The 17,577-nt window shown below is 40.9% G+C and overlaps 1 protein-coding gene across 2 annotated transcripts in view; it reads left to right on the top strand.

The window, feature by feature from the left end:
• Window positions 1-8,097: 8,097 nt before the first annotated feature.
• The window catches only part of LRIG2 (leucine rich repeats and immunoglobulin like domains 2), a 68,363-nt gene continuing 58,883 nt past the window's right edge, over window positions 8,098-17,577 (top strand). For both annotated transcript variants that reach the window (XM_004769826.3, XM_013044435.2), the window contains exon 1: window positions 8,098-8,557. In XM_004769826.3, the coding sequence (XP_004769883.2) occupies window positions 8,319-8,557 (239 nt within the window). In that variant the 5' untranslated portion in view covers window positions 8,098-8,318. The remainder of the gene's footprint in view (window positions 8,558-17,577) is intronic.

Below are 17,577 nucleotides of genomic sequence, written 5' to 3'. Positions count from 1 at the left end.
CCTGACATGGGGCAGGATCCCAGAACCTGGAAATCATCACCGGAGCCGAAGGCAGACGCTTAACCATCTGAGCCACCCAAGTGCTCCATCTACATTTTTTGCTGTTATTTTCCCCTTGCAATACCATGTACATTTGAGATTTTTACTTTTGCATTAAGTCTACAAATCAACCTGGGAGAATTGACATCTTTCTGATGATGATTTTTCCAATCTAAAAGCAGAGTAGAACTCTCCATTTACTTAGACCTTTTAAGAAATACTTATTTTATAATGTTCTCCATATACTTTTTCTTTTGCACTTCTTTGTTTGATCAAGGCATCTTTTAGTTCTATCCTAGGTGCCTTTTGGTTTTTATTGCTATTGCATGAGCTGTCTTTTAAGAATTGTATTTTATAATTGCTAATTTATTAATCATTGATTTTAGTTTGTCAATCCTATAGTCAGAAACTTATTGAACCTTTTTACTAACTCCAGTAGTTTACTTGAAGATTCTTTTGGGTTTTTCTTCCAGACAATCATATCCTGTATGAGTAAGGGCACTTTTATGTCTTAAAATCCATATTCCTTTGGGGCACCTGGGTGGCTAAGTTAGTTAGGGGTCTGCCTTCGGATGGAGCCCTGCATTGGGCTCCCTGCTTGGTGTTGAGCCTGCTTCTCCCTCTCCCTCTGCCTGCCACTCCATCTGCTTGTGCTACCCCCCGCCCCGTCAAATAAATACATAAAATCTTAAAAAAAAATCCGTATACCTTTTATATCTTTGCTTGCACTGCTTACAGCCTCTAGTACTTATTGTATGGAAGCAGTAATAGCCATCTTTGTTTTGATCCCAATATAAGATGAATATATAAATTTTTTAAAGATTTTATTTATTTATTTATTTGAGAGAGAGAGAGAGAGCAAGCCAGAGAAAGAGCATGAGCCATGAGTCGGGGCAGGGAGGTAGCAGAGGGAGAGGGAGAATCAGGCTCCCCACTGAGCAGGGAGCCGTATGGTTGGGGGGTTGGCAAGCCCAGAGCCCAGGATCATGACCTGAGCTGAAAGCAGACCCTTAACTTACTGAGCCCAAGATGACTATTTTTAATGTTTGTATTGTATTGTCTTTTTCCAAGTTTTTTTTTTTTTTTTAAGTTATCTCTACACCCAACATGGAGCTTGAACTCATGACCCTGAGATCAAGAGTCACTTGGTCTACTGACTAAGCCAGCGAGGTGTCTCCATTATATTGTAATTTTAGTGTTAATATTAAGTATGAAATTTGCTACAGGTTTTGGTAAATATCCTTTATCAGCTTAAGCAAGCTTATTGTGTTCCAAGTTGGCAAAAAGTTTTTGTAATGAATATATCTGGAACATTTTGTTAAACACACATATAAGATATATTATATATATATATGATATTTTCATGTTTCTTACAGTATATGAGACCTATATTATATATCATATGGTGTATACATATACATATGTGTTAAAAAAACTTACTATTTTAGTATATGAAAAAATATATGATATACAGTATATTTATATAATATATGTAATATATATAACATGAATATACACAAGTATTATATCTGGTAATGTCATAAATTGTTGGTATTATCTCGTAATGTAGTCAATTGCTAATAACGTAGTGAATGGCTGGCACGCTCTGATTTTCCTGTCAAGGAGTACCTTCATGCTGTGTGCTGTGTGGATGGTTTTGAGGGAAACAAGATTAGAAAAACGAGTTCGGTTAGGAGGCTACTGAAGTGGTGTATGTGAGAGATGATTATGTCTTGAGCTGGTGTGGTGGTAACAGAGGTGGAAAGAAGCAGTCAGTTTTAAGGTGTATTTTGGATATGTTGATGGACTGGATGTGGGGAAACAGTTGGGAGCAGATGGAGAATAAAGGGAAAGGAAAGACTTGAGAAAGAGTCCTAGATTTCTGGTTTTAAGTTTTTTTGTAAAAAAAATTGTAGTAAAATATACATAACATAAAGTTTACCCTTTCAACCATTTTTTTTTCATTTTTTAAAAGTGTATTAACATATAATGTATTGTTAACCCCAGAGGTACAGGTCTGTGAATCGCCAGGTTTACACACTTCACAGCACTCAACCATAGCACATACCCTCCCCAATGTCCATAACCCACCACCCTCTCCCTACCCCCACTCCCCCCTGGCAACCCTCAGTTTTTTTTGTGACATTGAGAATCTCCTATGGACTTTCAACCATTTTTAAGTTACAGTTCAGCGTCATTAAGTACACTTAGATTGTTTTGCAATTATCCACACTATCCATCTCCAGAACTTTTTTCATCATCCCAACTGAAACTTAGTATCCGTTAAACGATAACTCCCTATCTCCTCCTCCCCCTGCCCCTGGCAACCACCATTCTATTTTCTGTCCCTATGAATTTGACTACTTTAGGTACCTCATGTAAATGGAATTAACAATATTGTCTTTTTGTGACTAGTTTATTTCACTTAGTATAATATCCTCGAGTTTCATCCATGTTGTAGCATGTGACAGAATTCCCTTCCTTTTCAAGGGTGAATAATACTCCACTGAGTATATATTCCACAATTTCTCTATCCATTCATCTGTTGATGGACACTTGGTTTGCTTCCACCTTTTGGCTGACTGTGAGTAATGCTGCTCCAAACATGGGTAAGCAAATATCTCTTCAAGTCCTTGCTTTTAATTCTTTTGGGTATATACCCATATGTGGAATTGCTGAGTCACAGGAGAATTCTATATTTACATTTTTGAGGAAATGCCATACCATTTTCCACAGTAGTTGCTCCATATTACATTCCCACCAACAACACACAAGAGTTCCAACTTCACATTCTTACAACACCCCTTATTTTTTTGTTTTGTGGGTTTTTTTCAATAATATTCATCCTGATGGGTGTAAAGTGCTATCTTACTGTGGTTTTGATTTGCATTTCCTTAATGATGAAAGCTATTGAGCATTTTTCATGTGCTTATTGACCATTGTATATCTTCTTTAGAAAAATGTCTAAGTCCTTTGCCATTCTTCACTTTTTTTTTTATTATTTAGTTGTAGGAGCTCTTTTTTTTTTAAATTAAAGATTTTATTTATTTGACAGAGAGATCACAAGTAGGCAGAGAGGCAGGCAGAGAGAGGGGGAAGCAGGCTCCCTGCTGAGCAGAGAGCCTGATGTGGGACTCGATGCCAGGACTCTGAGATCATGACATAAGCCGAAGGTAGAGGCTTAATGCACTGAGCGCACTCTCTCTCTCTCTCTCTTTTTTTTTTTAAAGATCATTTATTTACTTATTTGAGAGAGAGAGATTGCATATGCTTGGGGGAAAGAGAGGGGGGAGAGAGGTGGGGGAGAAGATTCTCAAGCCAAATCTGAACCAAGTGAAGAGCCCAAATTGGGGCTCAATCCCACAACCCTGAAATCATGACCTGAGCCAAAACCAAGAGTCTGATGCCCAATCAACTGAGTCACTTAAGTGACCCATGTTGTAGGACTTCTTTATATCTTTATGGGACAGATGATTTACAAATATTTTCTCCCATTTTATGGGTTGTCTTTTCACTCTCTTGATAGGATCCTTTGCTGCACTCATTTTTTTTTTAAAGATTTTATTTATTTATTTGACAGAGATCATAGGTAGGCAGGCAGGCAGAGAAAGAGAGAGAGAGGAGGAATCAGGCTCCTGCTGAGCAGAGAAGCCTATGTGGGGCTCCATCCCAGGACCTTGAGATCATGACCAGAGCTGAATGCTGAGGCTTTAACACCGAGGTGCCCCAACCGCACTGAAATTTTTAATTTTGATGAATTCTAGTTTGTTGGGGTTTTTTTTTCTGGCTTTAGATTTTGCTTCACTGAGTAGTAATTATTATTACTATTTCTTCGCCTCAGTGCGAAAAGGAGATGGAGGAAGGAAGAGAGGGAAGGAGATGAAATGCTTTCTAAATACATCTGTGTTTATTCAGTAAGAGGCAGTGAAGTTTTTTTTTTTAATTAAGCTTTTTACTTTATTTTATTGAAGATTCATTTATATATTTTAGAGAGAGAGACAGAAAGAGCATGAGTGGGAGATGGAGAGAATCTCAAGCAGACTCTGCACTGAACTTGGAGCCTGATGTGGGACTTGATCTTACCACCTGGACATCATGACCTGAGCTGAAACCAAGAGTTGGACTCTTAACCAACTGTGCCACCCAGGCTCCCCATTAAGCTTTTCGTTTTAACTCAGTATAGTTAACATATGTTAATATTAGTGTAATATTAATTTCAGTTGTTTGATATGATGATTCAACACTTCCATGAAACACCCGGTGCTCATCGTGAGTGTACTCCTTAATCCCCATCACCTAGTTCCCTAATCCTCTACCCATCTCCCCAATGGTAATCATCAGTTTGTTCTCTGTAGTTAAGAGTCTGTTTCTTGATTTGTCTCTCTTTTTTTTCCTTTGCTCATTTGTCTTGTTTTTAAAATTCCACATATATGTGAACTCATATGGTATTTGCCTTTCTCTGACTAACTTACTTATCATTATACTCTTTAGCTCCATCCATGTTGTTGCAAATGGCAAGATTTTATTTTTTTTTTAATTCCATTAAGTAAACACACACACACACACACACACACACACACACACCCTGGTATCTTCCTTATCCATTCATCTCTTGGGCTGCTTCCATAATCTGGCTATTGTCAATAGCAAGAAATAGTGAAATTAACAATCACTCATTCGGTCACAAACATTAATTTACTATCTCTTAGATTTACTATCTATTTACTATCTATTACTATTATATTTACTATCTGTCTATTAATCTACTATCTCTCAGACACTGCACTTAGCACCGGGGATATAAAATGAGAATGGAGATATCTTACTTAGTGGGAGGACAGCTGGAAAAAGTTATTTCAACACAATGGGATGGAGTTGACAACTATGGTAGAAAAATGGAAGTGGAAACCACAAAATGCCTGGAAGAGTCAGAGAAACCTTTAAAGAGGAAGAACCTAGAAGAAGAGTAAGAAATGTCTGGCCAGAGAAGGTAGGGAGGGGCAACCTATAGAAGGAATAACATATCCAAATAGGTATAGACATGCATGGACCAATTTATGAAAGACAAATAATTTCCTGTGGCTGGAATATGAAGAAAATGTCAAGAAGATAATGGGAGATGTGGGAGGTAGCTGGGCTGGGCCCTAACTGTGGAATCTTCAAAGGTAGAACAGGGAATTTGGAATTTGATATTACAGGCAACAGGGAAGTCATTAATAAAAAAATCTTCTTTTTACTGTTTTCCAAAATAATCCATATTCATTATGAAATGTTGGGGGAATACACCAAAACCAGAATAAAAACCACTGGAAACACCACACAATGTGGAACTTGAACTCAAAGCCTCAAGTTCAAGAATCACATGCTCTACTGACTGAACCAGCCAGGCACCTCTCAAATATTTTCATGCAGGGAGAAGCTAACAACATATTTATATCAGTATGCTTTGGAAAAATATTCTGGCAGAGAGGAGAGATGGAGGACAGGAGATGGGCTGAGAGGTTATTGTATTAATAACCACGAGAGAAGAAAGTCTGAACAAAGACAGTAGCACTGGGGATGAGAAGTGGGGAAAGATTTCAGGCATTCCTTAGGGGAAATCACTAGAGCCCAGTGACTGATTGGATTTGGGAGGAAAGAAAAGGGGGCAGTGTGAGTGACCTTCGGATATCTAGTTTAGAACACCAGAATTGGCCGTATCAGTTAGCTATGCCTTAGCAAAGAGCAAAGTCCTGAGATAATGGAAGTTGGGGCAGCTAAATTTTAAGGATATGGTGTTAATATAAAGGTCTGGTGTTTATAGAAGGATCTGCAACAAGGAATTGAAAGTGAGCAGTTTTCTTTAGGAGTCTGTAGTTGGGGTAGTCTCAGCTTATGGGCTACATTGAACCCATGTACTTGGCACTCAAGGCTTAATAAGACAAGTTTAGGACAATGAATGTAACAACTCTCTATTCCATTTTTAATGAGAAATTGATCAGTAATTTGTTATAACATGTATTAGCTAGTTGGGCATATGAGGTTATTTTATTATTCTTTTTATTGCTATGAAATAAGTTTCATACTGAAAGTTTAAAAGAAAACACTTTAGGTAGTTTTATCCAATAGAGAGTAAAATATCATCATCTTTTCATTCATCAAACATTTATTATCTGTTATATGCCAGGTACTGTGCTAGCCTATATGGGGAATACAGAGATAGATAAGATGCATGTAAGTGCTATCAAAACGGTAAAAAAATAATGTGCAGAAGGAATTAAGAACTGGGAGGGGCTCCTAACTGGTGTGACGTGCACGACTTATTGGGGAGGACAAAGGATAGACAGCATGAATTTCTATTGTGCCCATAGGGAAGCTCTGAAACCATAATTCAGAGAGGTACTAAGATACTCCTGCCAATGCCCAGTTTCTTAGTGGAGGTTATTAAGCATGCTTAATAGTCAGGGAAGGGAGGTTAAGAGTAAGTTTCACCCTGCTGTCTTGGCTTTTAAAGTTTGGTTAAGATTGGCGCATTGGATAGGTCTTTGGATATCCAAGCAATATTTCAATCTTAAAAATGGAAAGAGGGTTTTAAAAGCATAGTTGTGACTCCCAGTCTGTCACGGAATGATTGCTTTCAGTTACTTTCTAGGATAACCATATGACCTAGGCATTATCATTTTTTAAAAACCTGCTCAGTCTTTCAATTCACCAGAGTCAGAAAAATAGTGATGCAAGTCTGCCTCTGCTCCAGGTAATTTGTTGAAACAGAAACAGCAGGTCCAAAATGCAGTCACCTGGTCTAAGCCCCACAATAGCAAACCAAGATTAAATACCTAACCTAAATGCAGTTTACGACACTCCCAGGACTGTGACCTTTAATCAGTTCAGTCTGGAATTACCTGGTCTGCACTGGTAAGGTAATGTGCCTGATATACGCCCCACTTTCCACCAAAGGAGGTGACTTTTTCCTAGAAACTTCATTTTCTCGCCCACTTCTGCCTACCAAAGCCTTCCATTTTGTACAGCTCCTCAGAGCTCCTTTTTACTTGCTGGATAGGATGTGGCTTGGTTCATGAATGTCGTGTAAAGCCAACTAGATCTTCAAATTTACTCAGCTGAATTGGTTTCTAACACTTTAACCTCTCTGGGCTTGTTTTCTCATCACCAACAATTGTCCTGTCAGCTTCACAGTCACTGAGAGACCAAACGAGGTAACAGATGCAAATGCTCTTTGAAAAGCATAAAAGCAGTACGTGTAAGTGAGCTACCACTCTTACTCTCAAAGTCTTATTAATTAACTTGGATATAAGAAATGGCTGAGTGAGCATAAGGAGGCCAGACTTTCTTCTTCCTAGTAGGTTTTTCATAGCCTCTGCTTCAGGATAAATAAAAAATTTTGTGACCCCCCCGGGCTTCATTACAGGTCCCACCTGCTTTTCTGAGTGTGAGCAAAAGGACAGCTTCCGTGAACCAGAGGAAAGCAGGGTATTTTCTTTAGAGACGTGCCTTGCAGGTGGAGTCCCATCCACATTTATTCAGCTCCAAGCTCGCACAGAAGCAGGAGGCACACAGCGGAGTGGAGCGGATCCACTGACAGCAGTCCATCAACTGATAGTGGTAACAGGCTTCCTGTTAGGACAGCGGGAGTTACCGCCCACCTGCAGGACTGCACCAGCCGCAGACAGGCAGGAGGGGGCAGAGGCGGCCCCAGCTGGGCCCTGGGGCCCCACGCCAGGTAACATACCTTCAGAGTCCTCGACTGGGAAGGTAGCCCTTCTATCATTCCCCTTCCAGAGAGCCCAGGAGAAAGATCATTCTCTACTATTATAGGAAATAGCCCCCAAATCCAGACTTCGGACTAGGAGATTTAGCCACTATTAAGACTTTTAAGAAGCTGCTGCGCCCTCCAGCGGAGAATTGGCGGCGGAACCGCAAACGGGCGCCGCAACGTGCCGGACACCTTAAAATCCTCCTTAAGAAACTCCCAATCACTGGCCCCGCCTCCTCACGGAGTCCCGCCCCCGGCGCGACCTCCTTCTGTGGCACCGATTGGTTGGCTCTTGTGCGTGAAGACGTTGCGTCGCGGGGCGGGGCAGAGGAGCGTTGTCCGTAAGGCCTCAGCCGTGTGTCCTCGGCCGCCACCCCCGCTGCTGTGTATATCCGCCCCTCTCCTCCCTTTCGAGGGTACTGGCGACAGCCGGGCCCTGGGGTGGCAGCGCAGCCACCAAACGTCTCCGCCGAGTTGTCTTTGCTAGTTGGCGGCTCTTTTCGGCTGGGTCCGGATCGGGGATTGGAAAATGGCGCCGGCGCCCCAAGGCGTCCGGGAGGAGCCGCGGCTGGATCGTCGGTCCAGAGCACTTTCCCGGCTTCTTTTCCTCGCCCAGGCTGCTCTCCTCTTGCTGCCGGTTGCTCGGGCGGGCCTGTGCCCCGCGCCCTGCTCCTGCCGCATCCCTCTGCTGGACTGCAGTCGCAGGAAACTACCAGCGCCGAGCTGGAGGGCGCTGTCGAGCCCGCTGCCCCCCGACGCTGCCAGCTTGTGAGTCGAGTTGCCGGGAGGGGGTCCAGAAGAAAGGGAGCTCCCGCTCCCAGGGCTCGCTTGGTCGGAGGTCGCGGTCGGGAGCCTAAGTTCTGAAGGGATATGCCGTTACAATGTTGCGAACTTTTTTGGGGGGTGGGGTGGGAGCCTGAACAACCTGGAGGTAAGTAAGGTTCTGGAGGCTCGTGTGACAAGCAGGGTTAAGGTTCTTCAGGCTGGGGAGTTTGTGATTCCGGGGCAAGGGAGGAGTTGGGACGGGGATCTTGTTAACGCCTCACTGGACCTGGGCACCGTCCTTGACTCTGGATGGCTGGAGATCCTCGCCCACTTTGGGCTGCCTCATCCAGATGTAACTCAACCTGAATGCTCCGCAGGTACGTGATGTTATAACCACAGTCGCCAGTGACACAAGAACGGTCCTTTTGTCTCTGGTTCGCGTTTTGGCACGTTGGGTGCTGTGGTTTCGATACTTGAACGACAGGGTTGAGACAGCATGTGTTAGTAGTAGATCTAGTACTAATCCGAGGAACTACCTTTATAAGTGGCATTCTTAAAAAAAAAAATCTAACTCAGGATTCACTGTAAAGAAAGGAGGGAGTATTCTTTCCCAGATCATGTGTTGCTTTAATTGTTTTCGGTGCATTTCCTTGTGCGAAGAACCTAAAAATCAGTTCTCTTTGTTTATGTGTGAGAAGTACAGTGATTGGAGGAATTCTTCTGGAGACTGTACTGCTGAATGCTCATCTTGACAGGCCTGTGTTAGTGTCACCTGGAGAGCTCCTTAGTCTGAGTCAGCCTGGTGGCAGTAGGAGCAACAGTAGGCGTTAAATGCTGCAATTATGGGGTTTCTTAACCACTAACAGTTATTCCTCTGTTGCTAACTGAGCATCGCATTTATTAATTGACAGACTTCTAATAGAGTCTTCTCTAAGAAGAGTGTCACAAAAAAGAATAGTTTGAGGTGCCATTAAAGTATGAGAGGCTGCTTGGATTTTCCACAAGTGGAAATTCTCTCTGCCGCAGAGGTTAAGGTATTTAAACGTTTACAAGTAGGTTAAGATAGATGGGAAAGAAAGCAACTTCAGAAGTTCTTTGAGAAAATTAAGGTAACTTAAATAACCAAATGTCATAGCATAGATCGGCACTAAAAATGTTTTCTGTTGTTTTATGGTAGTGATACCTGTAGCTAACTCTGTTTTTGCTGACCCAGATTAAATATAAAAATTGGTATCAGTGATCAACGTGGTCTGTATTGAACTTAGCACAAAATCTTTGTAATGCAGCAAGTGCCTTTTTCTAAGAAATTCTTGGAACAGCTTCCTGATTATGATGGAATGAATCTGATGCAGGTTTAAAACCAACACTTTAGCTGTGTTCGAGGTAAATGTGGCTTGCTTTTTAAAGATCCTCTATTGGTAGGTTAACAGTAATTAGGAATAGTTTTATGTAAGATAAAATTATTTTGTGTCTGCATTTGATGTAATCTAGACAGATTTCCTAAAGCCAAATGACATCCCCAAATTCTAAATGTCTTATAATGAAATTGACATTTTCAGTTGAAGTAAAATGCCTTGGAGAGTAATTCTGTTGTAGAAATGTAATTGGATGGAAGTCTTACATTAGCAGAAGTTTTAGAATAATAAAACATTGCATTTTTATAAACTGAGAAATGTAACATTCTTCAGTCATTGCCTTCAGCTATAAAACCACCAAGTACACATGGGTTTTTAAATGTAAATTTGAATGTTTAAAGCAGATGTCATGCTCTGAATACATTAGGGATTCAAACTCAAATGCTGAACCTTGTGGCCATCATCAAAAAGATTATAGATGAAATCCGTTAATCTTGGTTTTTGAAATATGTATGTATGTATTATCTGTACTGAATTCCTGGTACAGAGCTCCTGAAACCTTTGTAATTTCCTAAGTGATAAAAGCACTAGGAGCATTTTGTGTTCTAACATTCAGTCCTTGACAGATTCTTGACACAGAAGCTCCTAAATCCCTTGGTATTTCCTGGGTGATGGGAGTGTGTTTTGATCTAAAGAGGAGACTCTCGATAGGCTCTTGAAGAGCTTCAGGATGGGAGTCCCTCACCAGAAAGACCAAGCCATTGTTAGAAGCTTGGAACTTTCAGCCCTATCCCTATTCTCCTGGAAGGGGAGGGACTAGAGATTGAGTTAATAATTGATCATACCTATATGATTACCTTCCAAAAAATCCCAAGAGTATGGACTTGAAGAGTTTCTAGGGTGAACATACCTTCACCCTGAGAGTGGCACACCTCAACTTTACTGGGACAGAAACTCTAGCAGCAGACCTTTCCAGATCTCACCCTGTGTATCTCTTTGCCTGGTTCTTTATCTCTGTTCTCTACCATATCCTTATGTAATAAGCCAGTAAACATAAGTAAGTGTTTTGCTGAGTTCTGTGAGCTGTTCTAGGAAGTGATTGAATCCAGTGAGGGGTTCCTGTGGACCTCCAGTTTTTAGCCAAGTCAGAAGTTGTAGGTAATATGGGGACCCACCACTTGTGATTAGTGTCTGAAGTCGGGGGCAGACTTGTGAGGCCGAGATCTTCTGTTATGAGGTCTGCTGTAACTCCAGTAGTGTTAGAATTGAACGGAATTGTAACTGGTGTTGGAGAATTGGTTGGTGTGGGAGGAAAACCCTCACGTGTCTGATATCAGCAGTATTATGCGTGGAGTAAAAGGAAGTAACAGGTGACAAAGACTCTTTGCTTGGGCAGACTTTAGTTAGACTTCTGAACTTTTCTGGGCCATATGTATATATCTTTGTAAAATTTAGTTATAGCAAGAAGCTTGCTAAGTCAGTTTAGCAAGAAGTGCCCCCGCTCAGTATCTGATTGGGTTCCTCCTCCTAGAACATCCAGAAAGTGATGTCTTATTGTTCTTGCTTGCTTTTAGCAAGAATCCTTTAGGCTGTTTAGTCAGTGCTTACCCCCTGCCCCCCAAGTTTCCTCTCAATAATTTTCCATTCATTGACCTCACTTCTGCTTTGCTATAAAGTCTGTCTTGCCCATGCATTATTCGGAATTGAGCCCCATCTCTTTCCTCCACTACAAAATTTCATAGCTTCACCACCTCCCAAAGTCTTCCTTACCATGCTTTAACAAGTATAATTTTTTTCCTTTTACCAGTTATGATCTCTCAACTTGGATAGGATCAGATTCATCATTGGACCCCCAGACCTCTCACCCAGGACCCTAAGTGCATACCTTTGAAGACTTTATCTTCATTCCTGACTGATTGATCGGGGATCCATTGGTGAGTCTGACTCCTGAACCATTGCTCCGGACAAATGTCCGTGGAAGCTGGTAAGGACAGATTTTGATTCTTAAGAGTCTGAGTATACTCCAGAAGATGAGATAGAGTCTCAGATAAACACAGGTTGGGTTAGAGTCCCATGTTTTTCTGTAAGAAGCTCAGTCAGAATGCCAGGCAAACAGCTGTTTGTAAGAAGCTGGGTTAGAGTCCTAGGCTTCTTTCTTTGAAAGCTACTTACCAGACTGGAAATCTCTTCTTCTTGACTCTTTTTTTTTTGAGTGGGGATTATTTTCTGACTCTCTGGATTGTAAATCTGTTTGTATTTTTCCCCCTGTCTCCTTGTACTTGAAGTTTAGATTTCTGGCTCTCTATAATACCTCTTTGAGTTTTCTGTGTTGGATCCTGCTTTTCCATAGGATTTTTTCAGTTGACTCAAAATACCCATCTTGAACCCCTGCTAACTATGTTTGCTGCCAGCTGTGTCTGCGTCCATTCGTGTTGGCATGCTTTTGCTGAGAATAATGGAGAATGTCATTGCCTTCTTTGAGAAACTTGAGATCTTCCCAATCTGGCTCCTTGAAGAGCTCTTCCTTCCCATTGCTGCTTTTCTTCCTCCTTCCTCTTACTGCCTTAAAACTTCCAGTTCCATTGAATCTTTTCTTATGTCCCTCTCCAAATTCTTTTCTTCTCTCTACCTCCGCCAGGCCTTTTTCCACGACAGTCTTTATAGTCCCTTGAATTTTATAGCCCCCTGCCCTCCATTAGGGGGTATTAGGGGACTTAGGGACCCCCATAAGCAACTACTTGACCTGAAAAGGAGAAGGCTAATTGGAAACAGACTGGATGTTTTGGCCAGTCGGATGGGCTTTGGAGATACGCAGGTAGTTGGCTAGATGTCTCCTTGGTCACTCTCTTAAAATTTGGTCCTCAACTTCCATAAAATGACATTATCAGGGCAAGGGGAAGTCTTGAAGATGGTCTTTATATAATTGGTAAACCAACACATTAACTTGGCCCGACATTTCCTAGAAACACAATTAAAAAAAAAAAAAAATTTTATTTATTTATTTATTTGAGAGAGAGCATGCACATGAGTGTGCATGTGCCTACAGGCAGGGAAAGAAGAGTCAGAGGAAGAGGGAGAAGCAGACTCCCTGCTGAGTAGGGAGCCTGACTCAGGGTTGGATCCCAGGACCCCAAGATCATGACCTGAGGTGAAGGCAATGCTTAACATACTGAGCCACCCAGGCACCCCTAGAAACAGTTTGTATAAAAATAGAAAAGTGGAGAAAAGACAAGAACGAATTATTTTGTATAAACCAGTGAATTTGTATTACTATATTTTACTAACTTAAGACTAAAATTTTAGAATGAAAACAGTAGCTGTGTGTGTATGTATGTTGTAAAGGTGTGATGTTTTTCTACCTCTGGATAATATTATCAAATTAATTTATAAAAACCCTTAAAGGAATTTAATTCAAGCTGCCTTAGAGGTAAGTGAGCACTTACATAAATTAAATATTTCTGAAACTCCCAGAAATAGAGAAACTAACCCAGTGTTTTGTCTTGCCCCCCATCCCCCCCTTTTTTTTTTAAAGATTTCATTTGTTTGAGAGGGAGTGCAGCTTGTACATGAGCTGGTAGGAGGGAGAGGGAGAAGCAGACTCCCTGCTGATCAGGGAGCCTGTTGTAGGGCTCTGTCTCAGGACCCCAAGATCATGACCCGAGCTGAAGGAAGATAAGTGACTGAGCCACCCAGGCACTCCAAAACTAATCCAGTATTTTAAGTTTACATTTGTAAATAAAGCTATTTTGAAAATTGATGGTAAAATAAGTCTTTAAAGTCAGCATTAAATATAATGTGAACATCTAATTTTTCTTCTACCTAAGCTTATTAGTCAAGCTTATATAATCTCTACTAGACTTTAAGATTATAAAACTATAAATCCAAATTAAGACTAAAACATAAAATAAAAATGAATTGCTTGATGTATGTCAAGCACTATAGTTAAAAAAAAAAAGACAGTGGGGAGACCATGTATTTAATCTTCCTGGGTTTTTACTTTTGTGATGCTTGCTTATCATATATAAAATATATATGATATATAAAAAATATATAAATATATATTTATTATATTTATATATTAATATATAACATAATATATAATAATTATAATTATATAATTATAATCTATAATATTATATATTATATTTATATTTATATATTAGTTATATACATAAAAATATATAACTAAAAATAGTTAATGGGAGTGGGGCATCTGGGTGGCTCTCTCAGTTGGGTATCTGCCTTCAGCTCAGGTTATGATCTCGGAGTCGTGGATTTAGGCCCCACGTCAGGCTCCCGCCTTGGTGGGGAGTCTGCTTCTCCCTCTGCCTCTCCGCCTACTCTTGCTCTCTCTCCCTCTCTCTCTCTCAAATAAATAAAATTTAAAAAATAGTTAATAGGGTGGGTGCCTGGGAGGCTCAGTTGGTTAAGCCTTTGGCTCAGGTCATGATCCCAGCATCCTGGGATAGAGTCCCACATCACCCTGCTTCTCCCTCTCCCACTCCCCGCTGCTTGTGCTGTCTCTCTCTGTCAAATAAATAAATAAAATAGAAATAAATAAATAGTTAATGGGGAAATAACTTGAGATGATGGGTGGCTTAGTTTGGTGTTAATAATCTGCCTAAAATAGGGGGGCCTGGGTGGCTCAGTGGGTTAAGCCGCTGCCTTCGGCTCAGGTCATGATCTCAGGGTCCTGGGATCGAGCCCCGCATTGGGCTCTCTGCTCAGCAGGGAGCCTGCTTCCCTCTCTCTCTCTCTGCCTGCCTCTCCATCTACTTGTGATTTCTCTCTGTCAAATAAAGAAATAAAATCTTAAAAAAAAAAATAATCTGCCTAAAATAAAAAAGTAGACCATTTTTTAAAAGTTTTTCTATCTTTTTTTTTTTTTTTAAGAGAGAGCAAGCACAAGGGTGTGTGCATGTATGTGTGTGGGCAGGGGCAAAGAGAAAGGGAGAGAAAGAATCTTATGTAGACTCCACACCAGTGCAGAGCCTGTTCTGAGGCTTGATCTCATGGCCTTGAGATTGTGACCTGAGCTGAAATCACAAGTCAGATGCCTAACCAAGTGAGCCACCCAGGCACCCCAAATGTAGGTCATTTCTAAGCAGAGTAAACTGCTGAAACATTCGCTACTGAATCTTAGTTTGGGTTTTTGTATTTTTGGTGTCTTTTTTTTTTTTTTTTTTTAAAGATTTTATTTATTTATTTGAGACAGAAATCACAAGTAGACAGAGAGGCAGGCAGAGTGAGAGAGGGGAAGCAGGCTCCCCGCTGAGCAGAGAGCCCGATGCGGGGCTCGATCCCACGACCCTGGGATCATGACCCGAGCTGAAGGCAGAGGCTTTAACCCACTGAGCCACCCAGGCGCCCCTTGGTGTCTTGTTTTTATGTGGTATAGAAAATCTAAAGATACTTGAATCTCTTAGTAAACATGTCATTTACCACATTGAAAAATAATTTTGTGAGGAATTATATGTCTCTAGAAATTGTGAAATTGCATATTCGTAAGTGTACTAATCTACAGAATGCTGATATATGACAGAAGGCAATTGTCTATGTTTAGTATTCTCTGTAAAAGAAAGTTTATTAATGCTTTTAAAAATTGTAGGGGCAGGGGCACCTGGGTGGCTCAGTGGGTTAAAGCCTCTGCTTTCGGCTCAGGTCATGATCCCAGGGTCCTGGGTTCAAGCCCCGCATCGGGCTCTCTGCTCAGTAGGCAGCCTGCTTCCCCTCCTCTCTCTCTGCCTGCCTCTCTGCCTACTTGTGATCTCTGTCAAATAAATAAATAAAAATCTTAAAAAAAAAAATTGTAGGGGCACCTGGGTGGCTCAGTCGTTAAGCGTCTGCCTTCGGCTCAGGTCATGATCCCAAGGTCCTGGGATTGAGTCCCCTCTCGGGCTCCCTGCTTTGCAGGAAGCCTCTCCCACTCCCCCTGCTTGTGTTTCCTCTCTGACTCTTTCTCTCTCTGTCAAATAAAAATCTTAAAAAAAAAAATTGTAATCAGTATATGTAGGTAGAACTATTAGAAACCGTAAAAATAATATGAAACAATTTGGGGCACCTGGGTGGCTATGGTTAAGCCTCTGCCTTCAGCTCAGGTCATGATCTCAGGGTCCTGGGATTGAGCCCCTCATCGGGCTCTCTGCTCAGCGGAGAGCCTGCTTCCTCCCTCTCTCTGCCTACTTGTGATCTCTCTCTCTGTCAAATAAATAAATTTAAAAAAAAATAATATGAAACCATTTTATATGCAGAGTGTGTAAGGCATGAAGGATGTGTTTTTTTGCAGGGAAAAAAATAATTTTCTAAGGCAGACTGACAGGTTGTTCCAAATAGGAAATAATAAAAAATACAAGACGAAAACTGAATGGATATTAGAAAAATGGTTATAGATGTGCAGAACAGTAATTATATGTGTGGTCAGGTTGCTAAGATTTAGTGATTTATTTATAAGTTAAAAAAAATTTAACTTTAATATCAAAATGTACCTGATGCAGAACTAGAGTGGTACAGTTTTCTTGGATTATTTCTCTGCTTTTATTAAGAAATTGTAAAAAGATTTTCCTTTACCTTTTATGTAATTTGCCTAGGAAACAAAGATTTTGTGTGTATTAAAATAATTTCCTGTGCTTTTTGTGTTCATCAGTTCTTTGATAATTTCTTTTTTAAAAAGATTCATTTTATTTATTTATTTTTAATTTTATTTATTTATTTGACAGACAGAAATTACAAGTAGGCAGAGAGGCAGGCTGAGAGAGGGGGGGAGGGAGGCTCCCTGCTGAGCAGAGAGCCTGATGCAGGGCTCCATCCCAGGACCCTGAGATCATGACCTGAGCTAAAGGCAGAGGCTTAACACACTGAGCCACCCCGGTGCCCCAAGATTAATTTATTTTAGAGAGAGCGCTTGTGCAGTGTGTGGGGTTGGGGGTTGCAGAGGAGAGGGAGAGGGAAAAGGATTGAAGTAGATTCTCTGCTGAGTGAGGAGCCTGACTACTGGGCTCAATTTCATGACCCTGAAATCAGGAGTCCAGCAAAAATCTTGAGTTGGGCATTTATCCGACTGAGCCATACAGGTACCCCAAGTCTTTTATTACTTTAAAGAATTGAGTCTTTTCAATATTACAAAAGCTAAGATTTTTTTTCAACCATGTAATTTTCTGTATTTGCCTTTGAAATCTTTTGCCACCTTTTTTAAATGAGTAGGTATTGTTTGACAGTGACCTGTTAAGTCAATTGTTTATTTTTTAAAAAGATTTTATTTATTTGAGAGATAATGAGCATGAGCAGGGGGAGTGGCAGAGAGAGATGGAGGAGATTCCCTGCTGAGTGCAGAACCCTTCACAGGGCTCAAACCTAGGACGCGGAGATGATGACCTGAGCTGAAATCAAACACTTAACAGACTGAGCCACCCAAGTGCCCCTTACTTAATCAGGCATTTAAACCATTTGACATTTTTGACAACTTCCCCAAATAAAATTCTAAATGGATTTTTTTTTTTTAAGTAGGCTTTACTCCCAGTATGGAGCCCAGTGCAGGGCTTGAACTCATGACCCAGAGATCAAGACCTGAGCTGAGATCAAGAGTTGGGTGCTTAACTGACTGAGCCACCCAGGGACCCCTACATGGAATTTTTTGACCTCACACTAACTTTATTTTAATATTATAATTTT

This window comes from Mustela putorius, unplaced genomic scaffold (assembly GCF_011764305.1).
Source record: "Mustela putorius furo isolate JIRA1106 unplaced genomic scaffold, ASM1176430v1.1 tig00000585_pilon_pilon_pilon, whole genome shotgun sequence".
Taxonomy (NCBI): Eukaryota; Metazoa; Chordata; class Mammalia; order Carnivora; family Mustelidae; genus Mustela; species Mustela putorius.
Note: the sequence above shows the minus strand (reverse complement) of the source record. Positions and strands in the feature narration are given on the sequence as shown.